We start from the raw sequence: 22,145 nt of genomic DNA on the forward strand, positions 1-22,145 counted from the left end.
ACATATCTAACTTTCTTCTCAATTAAACGTAAAGTTCACATCTCCTGGTTCTGTCATCCTAAAGCCATATTAATCCAGTTAAAATAATCAGTTACTCCAAATCTACACTAGTAGAATAATGAAGACTTTGACATGTATTTATTGGACAGTAGTTAATCTTCTATGATGCAAAGTAGTTTTCAAAATTTCCTCCCTCTCACAGTTCTTTGTTTTATCTTCTCATGTAAACTAGGTTGTAATACAGTACCAATAAGGAAAGTAAAATTTTGGCATGAAGTCATGTGAATTATAGCCATAATAATGAAAAGGATGCTGAAGTGTTTAACTGCTGCCAAGGCAGGTTGTTATGTGAGATGTTGTTGTGATGAGGACAGTGCTGAAGACTGCAGTCTAACACTGCTAAAACAGAGTTTTGGTGTGACCATGTCAGTAACTGCCAGCAGCACCAATCAAACCAAAATCCAGTTATTGCCTCTTGGATGCTCAAGATAAACTGAGATTGTCTGGTGGCATTGTCCATGAAAGGGTGCAGCCTCTGACAGCCAAATACTTAATGGACCCTGTGATATAAACATGAAGCACATTATTTCATTATTTGGGTATTTCTTTCTGCTGTGACATAGCAATTAAAAATAAATCATTTATATCCTTTTTTTCAGCTTAGTGCATAAAGCAAAAAATTCTTACCTGTCATAATGGAATGGTTTAGGCAAAAGTAGGTTTTTTTTTTTGTTTGTTTTTTTTTTTTTTTTTTTTTTTTCCCCAGAGATTGAATAAAGCCATGGGGAACATGTGTTTTATCCCTCAGAAGAATTGAACAAAAAGTCAATGTGTGGAATTTCTATTTTTGGACTCTCTTGTTGCATGCTCTTAGTAACAATAAATTGGTGATACAAAAGACAGACACCATATCACACCCTCCAGCTATCCCTGTTTCCCTATTGAAACATTCATTACTTTATATTGTTTTCACATTGCCAGGCACTGCTAGTTATTGTTTTAAATTGCTAGCACAGAGCTTGTAAATTACAAGATATTTCTCCCAGACTAAGGCCTCAGCTCTGCTCCCCTTGCGATATTCACTGGGATTCCTTGGGCTTCTACTGTATAACTCATTGGAACAGAGAAAGAACTTGACTCTTAAATTATTATCCATTGCCAATTCCAGTATATTATATACATAAAATCTACATTAAACAAACATTACTAAGTGTATTGAAATACAAAAAGTTTGAAACGAGGGGTGGTGCCTAAGAACACATCATCTGCATTGGTGGTTAGAATGATTCCTAACACTTCATAGTTAGGAATAAAAACCCTGAAAGAAGAGAAAATAATTTGTATTAGAAAAAGGACTGCACTAAATCCTGTACCTCTCACCTTGATCAGTTACCAAGTTGGAAAGATAAACTTATAGAAGCACAACTGTTCTCCTTAAAGCAAAGAGTATATTGCTGTCTTCCAGAGAGGTTTCTGTTTGGCTAGAAATATTCACATAATATAGGAGACTTCTTAAAATTCTGGTGTGTTGCAGATATAAAATCTTTGAAATTTCAGCTTTACCGAAAATCATTCTTGTAGTAGCTTCTTATTGAAATTCTTTATTATTTGTGGAAAGACAATATAGTATAACTTTTTGCATTTTTTTCACCAGCCCCTGAAGATGTGCAATCACCCACAGCAATATCTTTTCCCACCTTCCTGCTGATGACTTGGAGTCCACCCAGAGCACCAAATGGTATTATTACAGAATATACTTTATATATGAATGGGACACCGGTTTACTCTGGAAATGGAACTAAGTATGTTGTAAAAGGTGAGTTCTTTGCTAGGTAGCGTGTCAGATGGGTATCTCATGGTTGCAATGAACAATTATATGATTCACACCTTATTTCAGAGGAAAGAAAAATAAATCTGAAATTGGCTGGTTAATATTTTAAAGCATCTTACTCTTTGTTGGGACTTAGAGAAATTAACATTGCCATGGTGTAGCTAAATGTTGTGCCTCTTTCACAGGATCTGAGTCATGTTTTTAATGGTTTTATAACATTTTTAACTCATACCATCCAGCTCTCAAAACAAGTAAACTGCCAACTGTTGGAGAAATTATACACAGGTTTAATAGTTTTTCTTACTGCCTTCCCTAAATATTCTTAATTAGAGAGATACTTCATTACTTACCTGAAGAGCCCCTTATTAATTTATTAAAAATATAAACAAATTATGTTTTCTTTTGATAATAGTTGTGCCATGTGCCAATAGCCAAATTATATCAATACTCTTAAACTGTTACACTGAAGTTAAGTTGGCAATACAGTGAAGCATAGTAATCTGACTTTCTATTTTAATGTAATTGGTGTAATTTCATGAATTTTCCAAATTACTTGTTCAGACATTATGCGAATAGCAACAACAAAAATAATAATAAAAAACTAAACTGAAACAAGAAAAACTTCAACAGCAACAATAACAAAAGGAACCAACCAAACAAACAAACAAAAAAACCCCAAAAACCACCAAAAAACCGAAAAAGAAAATACGGAGCTAGAAATGCCATGCCACAGCATAAGCTCTATTGTGGACCCATCAGAATTTGTATATCTTGGTAGGTACCAGAGAAAATAAAGGATTTCATATTGGACAATGTGGGGGGAAAAGAGTACCATGACCCTACTTTCTTTTTAATGTAAGGTCTTAAAATTCAAAGCCATTTCTGCATCTTGAGTCAGTATAAAACTTATTTAAAAATTCATATAGTTCAAATTTCTTTGCCTTGCACAGGCCATAAGGTACCAGTGTGGTGGGTCAGTTTTGACACTGAAAAATGAATCCAGTTAGGGAACCTCCTGAAGGCTGTTGATGATCACTATAATAAATAGTGCACACTTTAAGTCAAACTTTTTCATTCTGTATTCAAAGGTAATGGATTTTTCGTAACCATAGTAACCTTAGTGTATTTCTGGATAAATACATGAGGTATATACATTCTGGTTTTATTTTTGAATATAAACTACCACATTATGTATTACTAATAATATGAAAAATAGGATATAGGTTAGCATAATGACAGCTCAAACTAGTGTGCATTTTTCTTCTGCAAAAAATAAATATTTATCAAAAGTGTAGGTTCAATTAATTTCTCCCCCATCTCCCCAGTTTTCTGGTATTCTTGCAGTGCCATTTATCTTTTTTTGCAAGATTTCCATTAATCTCTCATTGCCATATCATAGCACTGTTCTTAAAATTTTTGAAGTGCAAATAGTTGTGCTTCCAATCTTACTAAAATCATTACTGAAATTTCATCATAGGTCCATAATTTAACCAAAATGTTCATCTGCAACCTGATTATAAATGGGCAGGTGATGTAAAACATTTGAGGAAAAGTTCACCATGATGTTGGTTGGTTGGTTTAGATTCATGTCTGCTTGCAGTCTGAATTATAGCCAAAATGAATGCTTATTGATAGAAATTATGGTCAAGTGACTTTTGTAATGCTTCTTTAAAAATATAGAAAGCATAAGGCTTCTAACCTTAAATCTTGAGTGATATGTTAGAATACATTCAGCTGAAGTAGTCAGATGAGATCTCATTTGGTTCATAAGTTTTCTAAACAAACTCTTGTTGCTTTTATGAAGAAATTATTTATTTATCTTTTACTAGAAATTTTTATTGATCCTGTTGAGCATTTAATGACTTTGGTTTCAATTAACCTAAGACACAGATCTAAAGAAAGCAGAAAGTCCTAACTTATTCAAACGAGAAGGCTGGATCAGATTGTGTTACTGTAAGCTGTACACCACAAGACCCATTCTTTTCTACGTGGTGTGGAGATCAGTCTGTTTACTTTGGGTCCATTTTTTGTAGCTGCCTATTTCTCCCTCTGCCTGAGGGAGAAGTGGCAATGTGAGCCAGCAGGCTGGGATTTGGGTCACTAGAAATCCCAGTCCTTGTGAATCGAGTTTATTCAAGATCGTGCTTAGATCTGCGTATATCTTTATTTGACCTGATTTTGCTTCCTTGCAGAGCCCAAGATTTTCCAATTTTATAGGCTAGATTTAAAAGAGGTATAACGTGATCTTCTTTTTTATTTCCCCAAGGGCTACAGTTTTACAGTGAAAAGTTGTAGCTTTTGGTTTTGGAGTATTATGTTATATAGGTCTTGGGTTTTCCCATATAACTATCCTTTTGTTTTCAGCATTTATGCCAGTGATTTTGGTGTCTTATTAGCCACAACGTAATACACTATTGACCCTAGACAGAGAGACAAAGTTCATTATCTCTGATATCTAAAAATTATTGACTCACCAAAATAATTTTCCTCATTTAGGAACTATGATTTACTTCCTGGCCAGTAGTCTATACCAGAAAGTCATAGATTCTTTCTGTGTTTTTGAAGTGCTGTATCTATGGAAATGTGATGGTTTTCTAAATCTTTCTTTTTAAGAAGACATAAATTCTGTTTAAAAATTAGTACTTCACTGACTTTCATTTTAGACCATGGAAATTGCAATCAGTTTAGGCTAATGAATCCATAACTTGAGGAGGGATATGTTTTCTCAACACCATAATAGCAAATATATTGTTAAATTAATTTCTGATCTTGCCAGTTGTTGAGGGCTTGAAATACTCATTGATTTTCATGGAAATTCAAGTGTTTGTTTCCTCTAGGGGCTGAACTGTAATTAAAAAAGAAACCCTTTAAAAGCACACGTGGCAAATGTACACTTTACCACATTGAAAAAGGAGACCCATTAGGAATCCATCATCCATTAGTGCCTTTAAATATTTCCCCCATATTGACAAATTTGGTTTCTGTGTTGTGAGTAATAAAACACTGAAATGAGCCAGCCCCTCTACCACAACACCTGTATTAACTGTCTGCCTGTGATTTTTCTGCTTCCCACCTTTATGCATTTGCTTTATGTGGTGTATGTTCTACTTGCTCATGCAATCTGGGTTGTATTTCACATCCTATATTCCACTGAAAGTCTAATCTCTCCAAGGAATGAGCCCAGAGGAAATAGTCCCAGATTACGGGTTGAACTTGAGCAGTGTGAATCCATGCCCCTGTATTTATGCTTTCAGTTGCTCTGTGTGTGAATGCAGAAGCTCCTGTAGCCAAGACCATCATCTGCAGCTCAGAAGAGTAGTTGCAATAGGATTCTGCTCCCCAGACCATCAGACCTAACTGTTTTGTAGATGACTAGCAGCTGTGAGGAGCTGGAGAAGCTTGTACGGTTATCTTCAGAGCTCTTAATGTATTGATCTTAAAAAGGCTTCTGATTTTAGGAAAATCTGAGCTGGTTTTCCCTGGCAACAGGAAAATATTCTTTTCATTCAAACACTCATCGCCAAAACCAAAGTTTCTACTTTGAAGCATGAAGAATTCTTAAAATAGTTATTTTAAAGATATTTTAAAGTTTATGCAAGGTATCGCTTCCTGTCTTCTCTTTTGTTTAGTCTCAGAATTTTTCTACCTGTCTTAGATTAAAAGGGCTACAGGGTGGGTTTTATCCTGAAAAGTAGTAGACTATTGTCTACCAGCCTGAGCTGGTGGTGCCAATACCACCAACAGAAGGGTGATCTAATAAATGCAGAATGTTGTAGCATAAGCAGAGATGATCAGATGTGACCCAAATGCTCAGGGTTTTGGGGTTTCTTTTGGGTTTTTTTTCAGGGGGTTTATTTTTTGTTTGTGTGTTTGTTTGTTTGGTTTTTTTTTTGCGGATGAGGAACCTAACTGATGTGAAAAAACTTTAGAAAAAAGGTTAGAGCAACATGTTCCTGTGTTCTTAAAAGCTGAACATTTGATGGACTGAGAAATGGTGCTCATTGTCTAAGATGTTTACAAAGGGAAATGACTTTGTGGGTACATTAGAAAACAAACAAGACAAACAGTATGGATCTATCTTTGCTCTGAGCTTGGCATTGAGGATGTATATCTGCATTTTCTGCAGCACTAGGTACTTGACAATGTTAACAAATTGTGTTCATATAATTTTCCTAGCAGAATCTAATGGTTCTCATCATGAATCTTTAAAAGGAAGATTTTCTTATTAAGACTCAGCTGTATGAAACTTATTTTTCTCTGCCAAACTGCAAGAAGTGTTTCCAGTTTTTCAGGAAAGAAATCATGTCACCTATGTTACAAGGGCAGACCCTTAAATGAGTTAAATGGGTACAGAGTTATCCTAAATTGCATGTCCAAGAGTTTATAAAAAAATGTGACAGAGTACTTTGTACCAGGTTTGTGGGCAAAATATTAAGAAGAGCCTTGGACAAGGTGAGGAAGAGCTGTCTTCACATTTTTTTTTTCTGAGAGCATGAACTAAGTTTTAGCTTATTCAAATTGTTATTTGACCTGAATGTGGAAAGGCTGATCTCACAAAACCAGGTTATAATGGCAGCCTTGTTTTATTGTGAGGAAGAGACAGATGTTTGACATCTGTTCAATCAGGGCTTAACATATTTGAACTTAAAAAAAAAAGGGAGAATCCCAAATTAGTACCTGTATATTTTATGTTGCTCTAAACCAGTAGTGATTACAGTAGACATCATGCACAGCCATGTAAAATGACTACATTTTACAGAAAAATTGGCAAAGTTTTTGGTCCTTCATACCCCAGGAACGCTACTGCTTGTTTTAAATTAGAAGTCATGATAATAAAAGCAGAATAATAATATCAGTATTGCACTGATTGCTAAGTGAAACAATTTGAGCAAGAAAATCCACAGAGTAGCATGTAGAAGATAATTGCAGTAAGATGTATCACTGCAAGAGGCTGAAACACTCAGAAGAAAATCCTTATCTTATTTTTAGGGAATTCTTTTGGTTACTTTTCACAATTTTCTGCTATAGCCATGTTTAAGAACAACAGTTTCTAACCCTAAGGATTTGCCTTCCTTTGTTTTAGGTCCTGCTCAAGGATGACAGGCAGCTTTTGCCTTAAAGGACAAACAATAGAGAAATTCTGTAGTTCTCTGGTATGAGTTTATTTTCCATCTTCCAGGTGGCAGCGAAATACTTATAACTGCTAAATGTAATCAGTGTGTTCTTTCACTACAGGTTTTTGAAAGAGTTGTTTGCTATCAAATACAATATTAGTGCTAGATTTATAGATATTATAACCCTGAATGTCACAATTCCTCATTTTTTTTTGTGAAACAGAGACTTCTTTAGCACCATGGTGAACAATAAAAGTCAGTCTTCACTTCTTTGCAGTTAGAATTGGTTATCTGAAACATCTTGCACATGACCCAGTGAGACATGGCCCAGTGTCTCACCCTTATTTTGGGGTCTTGTACTACTATGCAACAGTGCCAGGCCAACATATGCAGCTGGTAAGTCATACAGGATGGCTTATGAAGAATGCCTGCTGCTTCAGGCCTTATTTTGGCCCTGGCCCACGCATTTAAGTGAACATGTAGAGGTGCACCTGGCACTAGAGGGCAAGGTATGCCAGCCTGACAGGAGAAGCTGCCTTCCTCTGAAAGTTCTAGGGCTGTAAGGAGGCACATTTGATACACCTGAAGTGGCAACACTGACATTGCCGGTGACCGGTGCTGTGGTAATTAATTCCCCAGCCCCAGAATGCAGATTCAGCAGGCACAAAACCAAAGGGCAAATGGGCTGTCTGAGCCTGGCGTTCCGGTATTTCAAACTCAGATAGAGAGATCTGGTGCACTCGTTGGACTTAATAATACACATCTGGGGAATTTAGAGGGGAGGGAGGCAGGGGAAGGGTAAAAGCATTATGTTTATTTGTAGCAGCTCTGTTGTATCATTTTCTATTGCAGTGCATTAGTGCAGTGTTAAATAAAATCTGCTTATTTAAAATCCTTTTAAATAGTGTTTAAATATTTCCTGCTGATACAATCTGCTAAAGTAGTTATCCTTGCTGCAGATTTCAGTTAACCTTGTCGCAGATATTAAGCCTGAAGCTACACAGACTTTTAGGGACCTTGATTATAGAGCAAAACCTAATGGTGTCATTATAAAACCACAGCTGGACAAGCTTCTGGAGTCCTTGTCCTTTGATCAGATTTGGGTAACACAGCAAGCCAGGAGAGAGCTCATGCTAACCCTGCTGGAATTGCTGAGCTCTCAGGTTACTTGAGTACCACTTTCTAAAAATTAAAATGCAACACAAATTATAAAATGAGACTCATTGGGACCTTCCAGTCTTCTGCATGTACCAAAGTGAACTGGAGCAAAATAGCTTCTCCAGAGCTAATAGCTGTAGAACAGGGAGAGTGTTTATTCTATCCTTTCCCTTCTGGCACATAAGAATTATTTTGGCTATGGGCTCTGTTTTCTAAACAAAGAGAAGAAAAGATTGATTTCCTGCCTTGTCTAAATTCCATTATAAGAAATTAAGCCCCTAAAAATGTAAAACTCCCAGATTATTTTTTTCTGTAATATTACTTCAAAATATTTGTCAGAATTAGGCATCTGTAATCTTTTTGTTCTGTATTTTCTCCTTCAATATCCAGGTTGGTAAGCAGATTTAAAGATGCTAAGATATCTTCAGAAGAGAGTGTCTACTGAGAAGGACACATTTAAATGAAGTTGAGTTCAATTTGTAAAATGTGAATTTACAGCCTTACAGCCCTTTTTCTTTTTTTTTTTAATCCTTCAGCAGAGCTTACTTCTTAATGTCCACATATAATTGTCTTGTTGGTTTTCTGCACTGGCATGTGGATGTGTAGGTCTTCTCCAAGATACCCTTTTTGCAGTTAGATAGCAAATTCTTATTTTGCTACTTTCTGAGATCAAGTACTTGTAATGTTGTGTGTGTGAGCCTCTCTTGGGTAAACTGGCCAAATCTTGTCTGCTTTGCTCTTGGATTTTTCTGAAGGGGTAATCTATTTCTCTGCATTTTGTCTTTAGTCAGTGAGAGCTTCACATCAAGTGTCATAGTTTGTCTTTGTGAGCTGTTGTCTCACGGTGACTAGCTTTGTTACTAAATATAATGAGAAGTCTTTAAGATTTGCAAGAACTAGGATATGCTTTCTTGGCCATGTTGTGCTCATAGCCTGAAGTACTTTTTGTGGGATCTTATTTTAGCAGTATGCCTGGTAATTATGGTTTGCCTGAAGCTGGTAAAACAAAATGGTGGTTTTCATTCAGGTTTTAATTTTTCTGATAAAATGGACACATAAGCTTATTGTTTAAAGCAAGTTTTCATTCAGTCACAATTTCATTAAGTGCTTTAGAAAACATCAGGAACTGTGCACGGTTTTGTGTTGCAATTATAAAAAATATATAGATAGATCAAGAAAAGCAGCTCCCCTTTTCTAAAAGATTTTTTTTGTTTTGTTTTGCCAGGATCATTCTGAGATACTTGGTAAATGATTTATGCTTAGTTTCAGGTAATGCTAGACTCAGGTAAATGAAGATATGACACCTCTTGCACAGATGGACTAAGCCCAAACTTGCTGCTTCTGCTTGAATCTCTACATATCCATTTATAAGGACACGCCTCACTTAGCCATAATTTAATAGGCTTGGATAGAGTGGGGCAGCCTTCTTGATATTTCCAGCTACATAATGAAACTAGTCTCTGAGCTTTTCCTTATGCCCTGGAAAAGATACTCATAGTTCTCCTTATTAATTTAGGAACATTTGGTCTCCTAAACTGCTAAAGAGTTGATGAATATTTAATTTGAAATAGATATTTTATTCCATACTTCTGCATTACAAAGTGTGTTGGTTTATCAGCTGTGATAATTCCACAGAGCAGTACATGTATTCTTTGGCTAGTGCTAGACACAGACCCTTCTCTCTATACCTGGTATATCCCAACATTCCTTTAACCTTGGAATATTGATAAATTATGACAATATACAGGCAGGTAACACCACAGCAGAACTTCTAGGTGGATATCCCCTTTCCTTTGCTTTTACTAAATCCGTAACAATGAGGGCATTGAGTCATTTACCATTACCAAAATATTTCCAGCACATCATTTTTTGAAAAAAACAAATAGCTGTAAGGAGACAAATTTATGGAAAGTACAGTCCTTGGTTTTTGCACGTGTTTTGGACTTATACTTTCAATAAGTCTGAGAAACTTTTTTAGAATTTCCATTTATAAAATACTTCACCAGTTAATGTAAGTACAGACTTTTCTGAGTGTTTTTCATCTTGCATGAGTCTTGTCTTGCGTGTGAATGATATAAGACTGTGTGTTATCAGACCATAAAATAGTTGGATGTAAGTTTGATTTCAAAAATATTTGGTGGTTTGTACAATTGGAGTATTCATGTATTTTCAAAATCTCCTCTTAAGTTACGTGGAAACATATGAAAGGAAAGGATCTTATCCCCAAAACCATGGGAGGCATTCTAGGATACTTCCTTTCCCGTTACCACTGCCAGCAATATAACTTAGGCTTCTACACTGATTGCTTAAATTGTTTACATAAAGCTTAATAGCTTTTTTAGCCAGAACTGAACTCCATCATGTTTTTCACTAGTCTTCCATGGAATATGTCTTTTATGATGATTTATTTCTGATTGAAGCATTTTACATAGATTGTAGTTGGGCTCTGAAAACTGCTGGGGATTTTCCTCTTTTTCTTTCTTGCATTTCCATGGGTTTTATTGTATGAATAGACATATTAAAGCGATGGGTTACCAAGAAATTAACTAGTGGGAAAAAATATTCAAGTGAACATAAAGCTAAACATGTGAAAAGATGATCAGATTAGTGTGCTTTAAGTAAGGCTTAGACTTATGGTCTAAGATGAATAGAAAGGTGGGTGATAAACATTGTTATTTCTGTGTTGGCTGCTTTGGACAGCCGGGTTCCATGATTACAGAGATACATCTAAGTCATGTCTACAGTCTGCATGTCTTGATTTCTTGATATCTTTTTTTTTTTTTTTCCTGTCTGGATATGTTTATGGCTACGGAAGATTGTTCAGAGGTGATCAAAGAATCTGGTTTATTAGGACAACGATCCTATGCAGGATCATTGGCTGGACAGGGGGAGTTCACACAAAGGATGCATAAGTGACATTTTCTGTCTATTCTAGGAGAAATGCTGAAAATTAATGAAATTATCAATAATGAAAAGTTACCCATGTTGATGCTCTATGTCAATAGCTTCCTTTTGAAAGCTAAATTTCATATTAACTTCAACTTTGGAGCTATTTATGATCACTTAATTTTAATAGTGCTAGTAATTTTTGTTCTGATCAAGGAACAAAAATTGAATCCAATTGACAAGCATTTATAAATATCATGAGCTGGCATGCTAGCCTTTTCATCAGCTCAAGGATGTTAGATTAAACATTTCAACTAATGTGTTTTGAATGTTTAGAGGTATGACTCTTGGGATTTAATATCATTGTGGCAATGTCACATAACAATTCCTAAGCTGTTAAATTGTACTGGGAATTAAAATACATGTGCAATTTAAGTCTTTCTCCTATGTTTACAGGCAGAGAAAATTGCAGAGAAAGCTTGTCAAGTAAAACTAAAACCAAAGTGAGATACACTGAATAGATAAAAAAAATAATAAATTAGAAGTGTTACATGAAAAAGAGGTACAAGTCTTGGCTTAAATATGAAAAGAAGTTGTGTGGCAGAGATCAAGGCAAAATAAACAAATGGTAAATAGAGCTAGAAAATAATTTAAAATATTTGCATGCAGGAAAAAGGAAAAATCCAAGTAGATAAATAGTCTAGATTCAAAATAGCTGAGAGAAATTACAAGGAAACTTCTTCATCAAAGAGCCTGTTCTTAGTCATGTTTCTTTGGGAGTTACAATAATCAAAATTGTAGTGCCACAGCCAGAGAACCAAAAAACAGTAAAGCAGCTAGACTGAAATAGATCCTTGTTTCTACACCTTGTCACCAGGTAACAGAGTTTTTGGAGGTAGAACTGCTGTGGGGAAAAGCCACAGTTTTGGCAAAATCTGTGGCCTTCATGTGCTATCTTACAAATTGTGGTCACAACAGGTGCTTTCAGGCGTCAGCAGAGAAGCTGGGGATGTGAATCGACATGGAGATGAGTCTGTTCCTCCAGGAGGTCCTGCTGGAGCAGCAGTATGTCAGCTGTGAATCATAGAATGGCCTGAGTGGGAAGGGACCTTTAAGATCATCTTGCTCGAGCCCCCTGCCGTGGGCAGGACACCTTCCACTAGACCAGGTTGCTCAGAGCCCCATCCAACCTGGCCCTGAACACTCCCAGGGAGGAGCAGCCACAGCTTCTCTGGGCAGCCTGTTCTCGTGCCTCAACCACCCTCAGAGTATAAAGAACTTCCTCGTAAAAATCTAATCTAAACTGGTTCTTTTCCTGTTTGAATCCATTCCCCCTTGTCACTCAGTGCTCTCTGTCTTTCTGCAGGCTTCCTTCAGGTACTGGAAGTCTTCAATTAGATCACTCCAAATCCTTCTCTTTTCAGGCTGAGCAATCTCAGTTCTCTTAGCCCTTGCTCATAAATGAGGTGCTCCATCCCACTAATGAGTTTGGTGGCCCTGCTTTGGACCTGCTCCAACAGGCAATGCTAGGGAAGCATAGGGAAGTTGCAGTTGCAAGTCGTGTGTTAGCTTAGTTGTGTCCCTGAGTTTCACAAGAAAACTCATAAGATGATACCAATAATGTAGCATAATGTGGGCATATACCCAGCACTGACTACTAACATAGTGTCAGTTGTTCTCCTGCAAAAAAGAAGTAGTAATTATAAAACCTAAACAAACCTAAACAACCTATCCTGAAAAATTAAAATTGTGAAACAGCAGAATTAAATAATGTAGTGGGTTCTACACAGGCAAGACTGTAGCGGGGAGAGGGGTGGGGTGAAATACGAAAGCCTCTTAAGGGTTTGCCACTAGTGAATTATGCATCTCACTCTCACTAGTAGGCGTAAATGCATAATTCTAATCTGTTCTTATTACTTATTTATAGCACACAGTAGAATGTAAATTCTGTGCCTCCTTTGTAGGGGCTTAACATGCTGGTTAAGGTATGCAGATATTTCAATGAGCCTACATAGACAACTTTCTGGGCATAACACCCTGTTGCCAATTAAAAGGCATAAACTTCAAGCAATAAATTTAGCTAGCTCTCCTCTCCCATCAACAGGAGGAGCACAGACATGATGTAAGAAATAAGGTATAGGATCAACAGATAATAAGAAGAGCATTCATCTTGAAATAAACTACTCTGCATTATTATTATTTATGATAGTTACTGTTGTTAATAAAGTCCATGTGGGACAGAGGAAAAACCTGCAACAGCCGCTGAATTTATGAGACTGGGGACAGATGCAAGCTCTTCCTTTTATAATGCTGGCACTGATCGATTTGTATTTTTCCCTGATGATGGTTTATGCCATTATAACTGTTTTGTGGCTCCTTACTACTGACTTATGGTTGCAAAGCACTTCACAAATGAGAGCAGGCTTCTGGACATTATATCCTAATCTGCACATCCTATAGATATGCCATAATACAGAGCAGCTGACTGCACCACCTGTGATCTGTGCACCCACAAACATGATTTATTCTGGTAATCCCAGTTTAATGCATCACTTCAGATTGTGGCAGTTATGTTATCTGATGGCATTACTGACACTACATGCCATAACTGGGTAGTGCAACATGTCAAGTTGAAAAAAACTTTGGGCTTTTCTTTTCTTCCCCTTTGTTTTTCATGTGTGTTTTGAATGTAAATATGAAATTAAATGAAACAAAATAAAAACCCCAAAACAACAACAACAACAAACCCCAAACAGCCCAAAACCAAAAAAATAAGGAATCAAAATAATTTTGCACAACCACATGTTGACCATATTAATGGCTCTGCAGCTTGGTCTGCTTGTTCTCGTAAGGAGAGAGGAGAGCTGATAGAAATACAGCGTATTTTACTGTGCTGCTTATTTTGTGGTCAGCAGAAAACTAGCTCAGCTTTTGTAGTCTTGCAACAGATTTAACTTGCTATAAATTGTCTTGTTTAGGAGCAGTGCTCAGAAGCTGAGTCCTCCCACTATCCTTGTTCCAGCACTCCAGTAATGTTTTGGCAAACTCCTTTATCCTCTGACTATAATTCAGGAGTACAGAGCTGTTCTGGTCCTAGGAAGGTGATACTATCTCTTCTACAGAAACTCTTAAATCACATGATAGCTTGCCTGGATGGTGAGAATTGTTCCCTAATTATCTCACATGCCTTGGTCTGTACAAAATGGTGACAAAAGTTACTCATCATGTATGTAAAATGCAGATGTTGCTAAATAAAACTCACAACCTAAAAATCCTTGATTTAATCAACCTGTAGTTGATGGCAGGACAAAGAGCCCTTGTTGTAGTTTTATTGTTTAGGTTCCAATTTCTAGTGTTGAGTGTGCTTTCTCAAGCTTCTGCTTGTTTAGTGAATTGGCTTTTGTTGATTAAGACAATTTTTTTGGCATTAAAATGGTATTTTGTGATTCAGTATGCATATTAAATTATAGTAAGGAAAAGACACAAATAAAATTGTCTAAGTTTTGTCAAAATATTTATTTTGGAAATTAATTTCTTTGATGCCATCCCTCTTTTTCTTTGCTTGGCAGAAAAAACTTACATAAAATAAATACAGTGTTAAGGAGTTCAAAGTTGTTTGAGATACAGAAAGAGAAGTATGGAAATCTTGCAGGAATGTTGGACCGATTTGCAAATTATAGTGATGCTTACCTAAGTAATTTAAAAAATATTATATTGGTACTTAATGTTTTTCCCCTCAAGTTTGATTTATAAAGATAACTTTGAATCATCTTGTCAGCAGTACTCGTTGTGCCACAATTTTAGGTGGGGTGAGTGTCTCTGAAATTTCCACTTTCTGAATTTATTTCAAGAGCTTTTTTCTTCCCTTCCTCCACCCACCCCCCTTCTATTATTGAAAGGGAATTCAAGGGAACAGAGCATCCTAATTGCTTTTCTATGTAGCACTTACTCTTGTATACCCTTCTTTGGTGTGTCTTCTTTGTTTCCTTCTCTGAGGTTGTTTCTTTGTAGCCCCTCTTCCTAAGAAAGTGTTTGTAAGTCTCCGCTCTCTCACTGCTGTTTGCCCCGCAGACTTTATTCCTGCACTCTGTAATATATGCTGCTCCAGATGAGACTGAAATATTGATTTATACAAAATGGATAGTAATAGTTGCTGTTTCTCACCATGCATTCATATATAACCACATCTTACTTGCCGCAGCGGCATGTTTGCATGTGCGTTTCCGTGGGTTTTAAAAGTGGCAGCCTGGCACTTCATACAATTATCTCAGCACCAAATGTTAGGTAGATCTGAATTTTGTTTCTCCCACTGCAGCAAGATTGGAATTACCTGGGAATACAGGATGTGCTTCTGCTGGTGAGCCAAAGGGTTTTTGGTCATGCTAATGTGAATCCAGAGTAGTTCCATTTTTATAGACACAGGTATCTGAGTTTCAAATTTGCAATGTATTTGCCTACTGCAAATATATTTTCCAGTTGTGAATATAAAGCTGAAGTAATAGAGAGGTAAAATGGTCAAATCACGCTTTTTTTCCTTTTTCACTTTTTGGGCTAAACATTGACTGAGACATTATGGTTCTTATGATTTATACTAGCAACTCATCTCTATTTAAGGTGGAATAAGAAATACAGTGAATGGATTGGAAGCATTATTGAATGGAAATTTTAATTTAAATTTTAAAATCTTCATTCCTTATTATGTTTAAAGAAATGAAAAATAGGGCTATCAAAGTAAAATAGTGTTATTGACAACAATTCTCTCTACGTGCCTGATAAAAATTAATATGCTTTGTCTTCTTTCTGTTTTTTCCCCCTCTGACCTTCAAACTCATTTTCTTTGTCCAGCTTTTATAATTGAAGTAAACTAGGGAGACAGTGAATGGTTTTAATTCTAGTCAGCAAAGAAGTAACTTGGAAGTTCAATAGGTTCATTTGATGCTGTATGTTTGCATTGGCTGACTGTTTCTGTGTCATTTTGGCAGCAAGAGAAGCTTTTGAAAAACCTTCCAAAATGCCTCCATATTTTTCTGATGGTGAATAATGATCATGGGTCAGAGGAAAACATATCAGGGATGTTATGGGAAGGAGGATTCCAAGGAGCATGGTGATTCTTCTGTGGTCAGTGACATGACACATCCTTTGAATCACAAAGCAATTTAGGTAGAAGTGCTAAAGTCTGAAGAGAAGTTTAAATGTTCTTCTCAAATGTGTCCTTTCTGTTTTTTCTAAACCATGTGGTGTGGGACATTCCACAGGATTTGAGCTTTCCTCAGCTGAGCACGTTTGGGATTTCAAGCTAGTGTGTCCTAACTGGGGAGTAAGAAGAGCCTGGAAAATGTTTCCACAGTAGCTATCTCAGGGATGTGGCTTTACAATACAAGATTGTAATCCTTGCTCTCCAGCTTTTACAATGAGATATGAATAATAGGCATAGGAATAATGTGTAAATAAAAAATGTGTACCTAGCTAAGGAAGGTTAAAATTAAAATAGTTTTACTAAAATAAAAAGGAACAGTGAAATCCGTTAATCAGGAATGGATGTTTATGTGGTCTTGTGAATTGGTCAGGATGAAACCTAACTCTTGAGGAATGAATTTTGAGTCAAAGAAGTATGAGACTTTGGGACAATCAAAGGCAAAAAGTTTTACTGTGTAACAATTAAGGGTGTAAGAGCATAACCGAGAGACACTGTTACTAAACGTGAAGGCAAATAAACTTGATAATCTTTTCTGTTAAAACATAATTATCTTTAAAAGCCTTAATGTGCTTTGGAGCTGTCCCTTTTCCAAAAGAGGAACCATTTTCAAGCATGTAAAATCTTTAGAAATTTCTTGAAATCATTGCAAACTGAAATGATGAAAGATCCTTTTGTTTCACATTTGTGCCAAAGGATTTTTCTTCTTGAATAGAACTCTTCGACACAGTCCAATACATAACTGTTGTGTTTTCATGCTCCCATATGTTAAATGGTTTTGTGCTACGCTCTTTATTTCCCAAGATGGGACCTGGAAGTTCCCTGAATTCTTCTGAAGTGCTTAAGTCTCAAAAGGAATGAGAATTTCATAGAATAGCCTGGGTTGGAAGGGACCTGCTGTGGACAGGGTCACCTTTCACTGGACTAAGTTGCTCACAGCTCTGTCCAGCCTGGCCTTTGAGTGCTTCAGGATCGGGGTGTCCACAACTTCTCTGGAAAACCAGTTCCAGTGTCTCACTACTCTCTCAGTAAAGAATTTATTCCTTTATAAGTAATTTGGAAAACTGGAGATATTTACTGCTGAACAAGTAGTTTCTAAAACACATCAGCATTTGTTGGCCAGCTGGAAGCCAAGTTATTTTGTCCATGTGCCATTATGTCAAAGTCTTTGCTGTTGTTCTTGGTGCAGACTAACAGCTTATGGTGCTTCCTGGAAAGAGTTATTTGTGATCCTGGGTTTATTTGTTGCTTTTTATGACTTGCACTTGTGTTTAATGACTTCACAAAATTATTTAAATTTTGTCACTCTCAACATTACCGAATCACATAAGCATTCTTAGTTATTAATTAATATGTTAGAATTTGCTGCTGTCTTGGAAGATAGATGTTTTTTTCAGTTAAAGGGCCAGTTGCACGTGTGGAAAGCCATCTATTGCTAATTTACACAATTTGGTACATGAGCACTTTTTGTCTTGATTGAGTTGCCTGAAGTACCTAAGGGTACTTCATTTGTGGCATATTTTTTTTCCTGAAATATTTTTAAGTAAGTGCAGTGTGGGGTGGGGTTTGCAAATCTATGAAAAGCTGCAGCACTAGTATAATACCCTTCCAGAGAAAGTTGTACATTAGTGATGGCTCTTTGAGAGTCAATATAATTAAGTGATTGGTGCTTTATAAATAAAGAGAGCAGAATATTCTGTACTAAAAGTTGAATATGAGTTGTTGCTTGCTTTCAGGAAATGGTGGAAGGCAGAGAAGTGCTAGTGATGTCTGTTGGAGCAGGCCTGATGGTGCAATCTTGACACTTAGCATATAAATTAAATGTTTGGGATTTTTTGGTGGAAATCAGAAGGGGACATGGTTGTATTTGGTGGTAAAGATTCACAGTCCCAAGGAGTTTATCTTCTAATTAGATATTAAGTTACTATGAGTTAATATAATAGATTGTGAGAAAGAAGATGAAAAAACAGAGTAAGGGGATGAGTAATGAGCTGAAGTGTTTGTATAGTGTACCTACATAAACGACGTGGTGATTGGAATTCTTTGGAAGTTTTTCATTTGGAAACTCTCTCAGCAGGTTTTTGTTGTTGTGCTGCTAACAATCCCTTGCTACAATTTTGTTGGGTCATTTTCCTTTGAATATAGCAATGAGATAACTATTGTGTCAATTATTTTCCTGAGAAAGCATATGAGATTCCTTGCCCAAGTCAGATGAGTGCTTACCAAGACAGGACGTTGTCATTTCTGGTCCTTACAGGAGCTGCCTGAAACCAGAGAGAATGGAAATAGGGAGGAAGAGGGGAACAAGAAGAGTGTGTGGCTCTTTTGCAGTAAATCTGAATATAATAAGAGTGTTAAGATAGTTACAGATAAAATAAAATATTGCAGCTATTACTACTCTGTTATTTTTGACCTGGGATGTATTCTGACAATGAAATGGGAAAGCATGTTTTGTTATATCTTCAGTTTTGGTTGGGTTTTTGGTTTTGGTTTTTTTGACTGTACTAATTATGTTTTTGTACTTTTTTTAGTAACTTCTCTCAAATTCTGTGCTGAAAGTGGCACTGTAGTGTTGTATATTATCTTTCAATGACTACCCATTAAATTTGATCAAAGCAAGTGAGTGTTCTTATTGTGCATGCAAACAGGGTCATTCTTTATTCTTTCTGCCTCATGCATTGATTGTGCTCTCAGGACTTATGCAGGTGGTTATTAGAAACTGGAGGGATACCAACCACTATAGTTGGTTAGTGTGGGAAATTCCAACCACCCCACATAACTAATAATTGTAGTGATATGCAAATATTGATTTTAATGATAGTCACTACAGCTCACAATTCTCTTGCTGATATGTGGGTTAGAAAATTATTTAGTTTTTTTTGTGTTGCCTCTGAGGTCAGAGAGATGAAAAGGCAGGTTGATCCTTCCTCTCCCTCTGCTCCACCTTTTTCTTTTGGAAAGTGAGTATATGGATTTAAAACAGATATGTGGGATTTTATTTTAGTTTTCTTCCTTTGTTCTGTTTTAGCACGAAAAATGCAGAATTATTTTTCTGTCTACCTTTTACTTTAATATGATGACTTGAGGGAATCCTGTACCCTCAAAAAACGATCTTTTTATTTCTCTTTTTGTGCTTTTCACTCTTCTGGGTCTAGAGATGAGAACAGGACCAAATCCTGAATTAAGGGTTTTTTCCATCAGTTGAGTTCTGTAATTTCTAAGCTTAGCTTTATATTTGTAAGAAATAAGTGTTTTCAGTGAGTAGTTATTGGAATATTGAAATAAGAAACATTTAATCTTTAAATTAAAATCAGGGAACTGGAATTACAGGACAGATTGGAATATAACCTGATCAAGCGAATTTGTAAGAAAACAATTTCAGGTTTTGCTGTAGGTTTAAATGGAGTAAATTGTGTCCTTACTGGGTTTGTCTTGTAAATTGAGATCAATGAAATTCATCCAGCAACAGCATGAAATCAATTGTAAAATAATGTATAATTCCCTCCCTATATTGTAAATTGTACTTTGTTTGACATTAGTCACTGAGTTTTCTGTGCACTGGGGTGCATTTTCTTGTAACACATTTCCACATAATGCTTGTGGATCTGTTTCTAATGTATTTGAGAGCGATCTGTTTTTCATGTCCACAATTGCCTACATTTGATCTTATGCAAATCATGCAATCAAGCAAATGGAAAGCAAGGCATTGTTGCTAGAGGACCTTGACAAACAGTGGCTTTGTAGTTTTAAGAACCTCCTCCCTCTTTCAAATTCACGTGTGTATCCATAGCTGTTTGAATCCAGTGATCCATTATGAAATACTTTGAACTTGAAAAAGGAAAATATATCCCAAATTAGGTTGTGATGAGTAATTGCAGTGATTATGATGTAATATGATTTTTATTGTTCAGTTTGTCATTTTCTGCTTCTAACCTCTTAGAAATACTGCCTTCCCTATATTTGCTGGCTCATCCAAACTTTGAAGTCTATGGAGAGATTTTAATGATGGCAAAGCTCCTACCTTGAATGACATTGCTAAGCCTTGAATTTCTTTGTTTTTTTCTCCTGCTTACACAAACGAAATTTTTATTTTTAGCCTTTATCCTACCTAAATCTTTGAGATTCCATTGAAACTTTCTATTTAGTAGTCAAAATACTTTGGTGTTAGTAAATCAAGATGAGGAATAAAGATTTTCTTTGAATCTGGTGACATACTGCTTTTTAAACATATTTTATTTTTCAACTATTTTTAAACTCTCCTATCCTTTCCTCCACTTCCAGTATTTTTATCATCTGATCTCAAATGATCTCTGTGCTCATATGTACTGTGTTTCCATTCCTTGCCTTTTTTTTTTTTTTTTTTAAACTTTACATGTTTCCCTGTCTTTTCTTCTTGCTTTTTCCATTCTTGGTACTGAGACACACAAGGTAACTTATACTCAATTGTTTTTATCAGGGAGGGAAATACAACATTTTCCCATCTTCCATTCTCTGAATCCTTGAAAAATTTCTTCCCTCTTCAAATTACACAAGCTATTTCCACAAACATAGGCCTGGCAGTAGTCTCATCAGCTACAGTCTGCATCAAACCCTGCACTGACAAGGAAAAGAGTGATCCACCAAAAACACATGGAAAAGGAGAAATCAACGTTTGTTTTCCCTTTCCTTGGTTTATACTCACTCTTCTTGGTGAAACCCTACCGTGTACTTTCAACTTTGAGAGAAGAAAGCATAATCAGTATCTAGGAGGTTATGAATTATACAGGTTCCATGATTAGCTTTCATCTATTCATTTTAGGATTGCTGAAAGTAAAATCCTTCTGGTCACTTGTTTGCCCACCCACAACATGAAATATGTAATACTTGTGTCACAGACTTTGAGCTCCATCTGCACTTTTGTGGCTTCTCTTATGGCAGCTGCAGGGAATAAGGGACCCAGGAAGGTGTAAGGGAGGCAGTGCAGTACATGAAGTTTCCCTGTGTGCTGAGCCAGCCTGAGCACCTGCTCTGGAGTGTGCTTTCCCCCTCTCACTGACTTAAGCACTGCTTAACCCTGGTAGAATCAGTCCCATTATGTTGATTAAACATGTCACTGTTAAAGGCATTCACTTGATGATTTTTTTTTTTTTAGCTGCTGCATTTTTTTTTTTTAACTCACACTCTGCCATGTGCTCCATAGAACAATACCAATGAGTGTTACAGTATTTTCAATAAAAATGCACAAGTTCATTGTCTTCTTATGCAGAGTGGAGCAAATCAGAAGAAATTTCATTCCTGCAGGGACTGAAGGTGTTATATGAGGGGAAAACTAGTGAGAGAGAAGTTGGGTCTATAACATTTCTGCTTTGATGGCGTCTTTGTCATCCAACCAGAATTTTTAAATTTGTGCTCAGAGATATGTTGTAAAAAATATAGTTCAATACTTTTGGGTTCTGAAAACGCTACTTTTTATTATGTCTTACAAAAACACATAACTTTTCTGACATATTGAAAATTTGTGTCTATTGAACAAACACTTTACCTGTATATCTTATGCTGTTGCCAAAACCTCAACTGTAAATTCCTTCTTAAAAGGAAAATTTGCTTGTTTAAGTCTAAGAAATGTATTTTAATAAAAAAAGAGATCAGAAAATGCTAGAAAATTATGTCTGCATTACTTTCATGCTATAATTTTTCTATTAAACATTCCTTTATTAATATAGGGAAGAATATATTAACTTTTAGAATATTTATTCAACAAAAATTATACATTTTATTCACCATTTTCTGCAGTAATTGAAACTCAATATAGCTTCAAAATTAATACCCATTGAGCAGTTGTTTTCCTATAGCATTAGATGGGTTGTCTTTACTGAAATATATTTTATGAGTGTTTGGTGTTCATGCAGCTGAAGACGAACAGGCAAAGACAGAATGGATCAGTATGAGTAGTGACAACTCTGAGCTTCCTTTGTGTTCGTGC

The 22,145-nt window shown here is 36.1% G+C and overlaps 1 protein-coding gene across 1 annotated transcript in view; it reads left to right on the forward strand.

The window, feature by feature from the left end:
• Positions 1-22,145, forward strand: part of USH2A (usherin) — a 372,150-nt gene that overhangs the window by 161,830 nt on the left and 188,175 nt on the right. Inside the window, exon 31 of the mRNA XM_058801041.1 lies at positions 1,655-1,816. Coding sequence (XP_058657024.1) covers positions 1,655-1,816 — 162 coding nt within the window. The remainder of the gene's footprint in view (positions 1-1,654; positions 1,817-22,145) is intronic.

This window comes from Ammospiza caudacuta, chromosome 3 (genome assembly GCF_027887145.1).
Source record: "Ammospiza caudacuta isolate bAmmCau1 chromosome 3, bAmmCau1.pri, whole genome shotgun sequence".
In the NCBI taxonomy this organism is placed as follows: Eukaryota; Metazoa; Chordata; class Aves; order Passeriformes; family Passerellidae; genus Ammospiza; species Ammospiza caudacuta.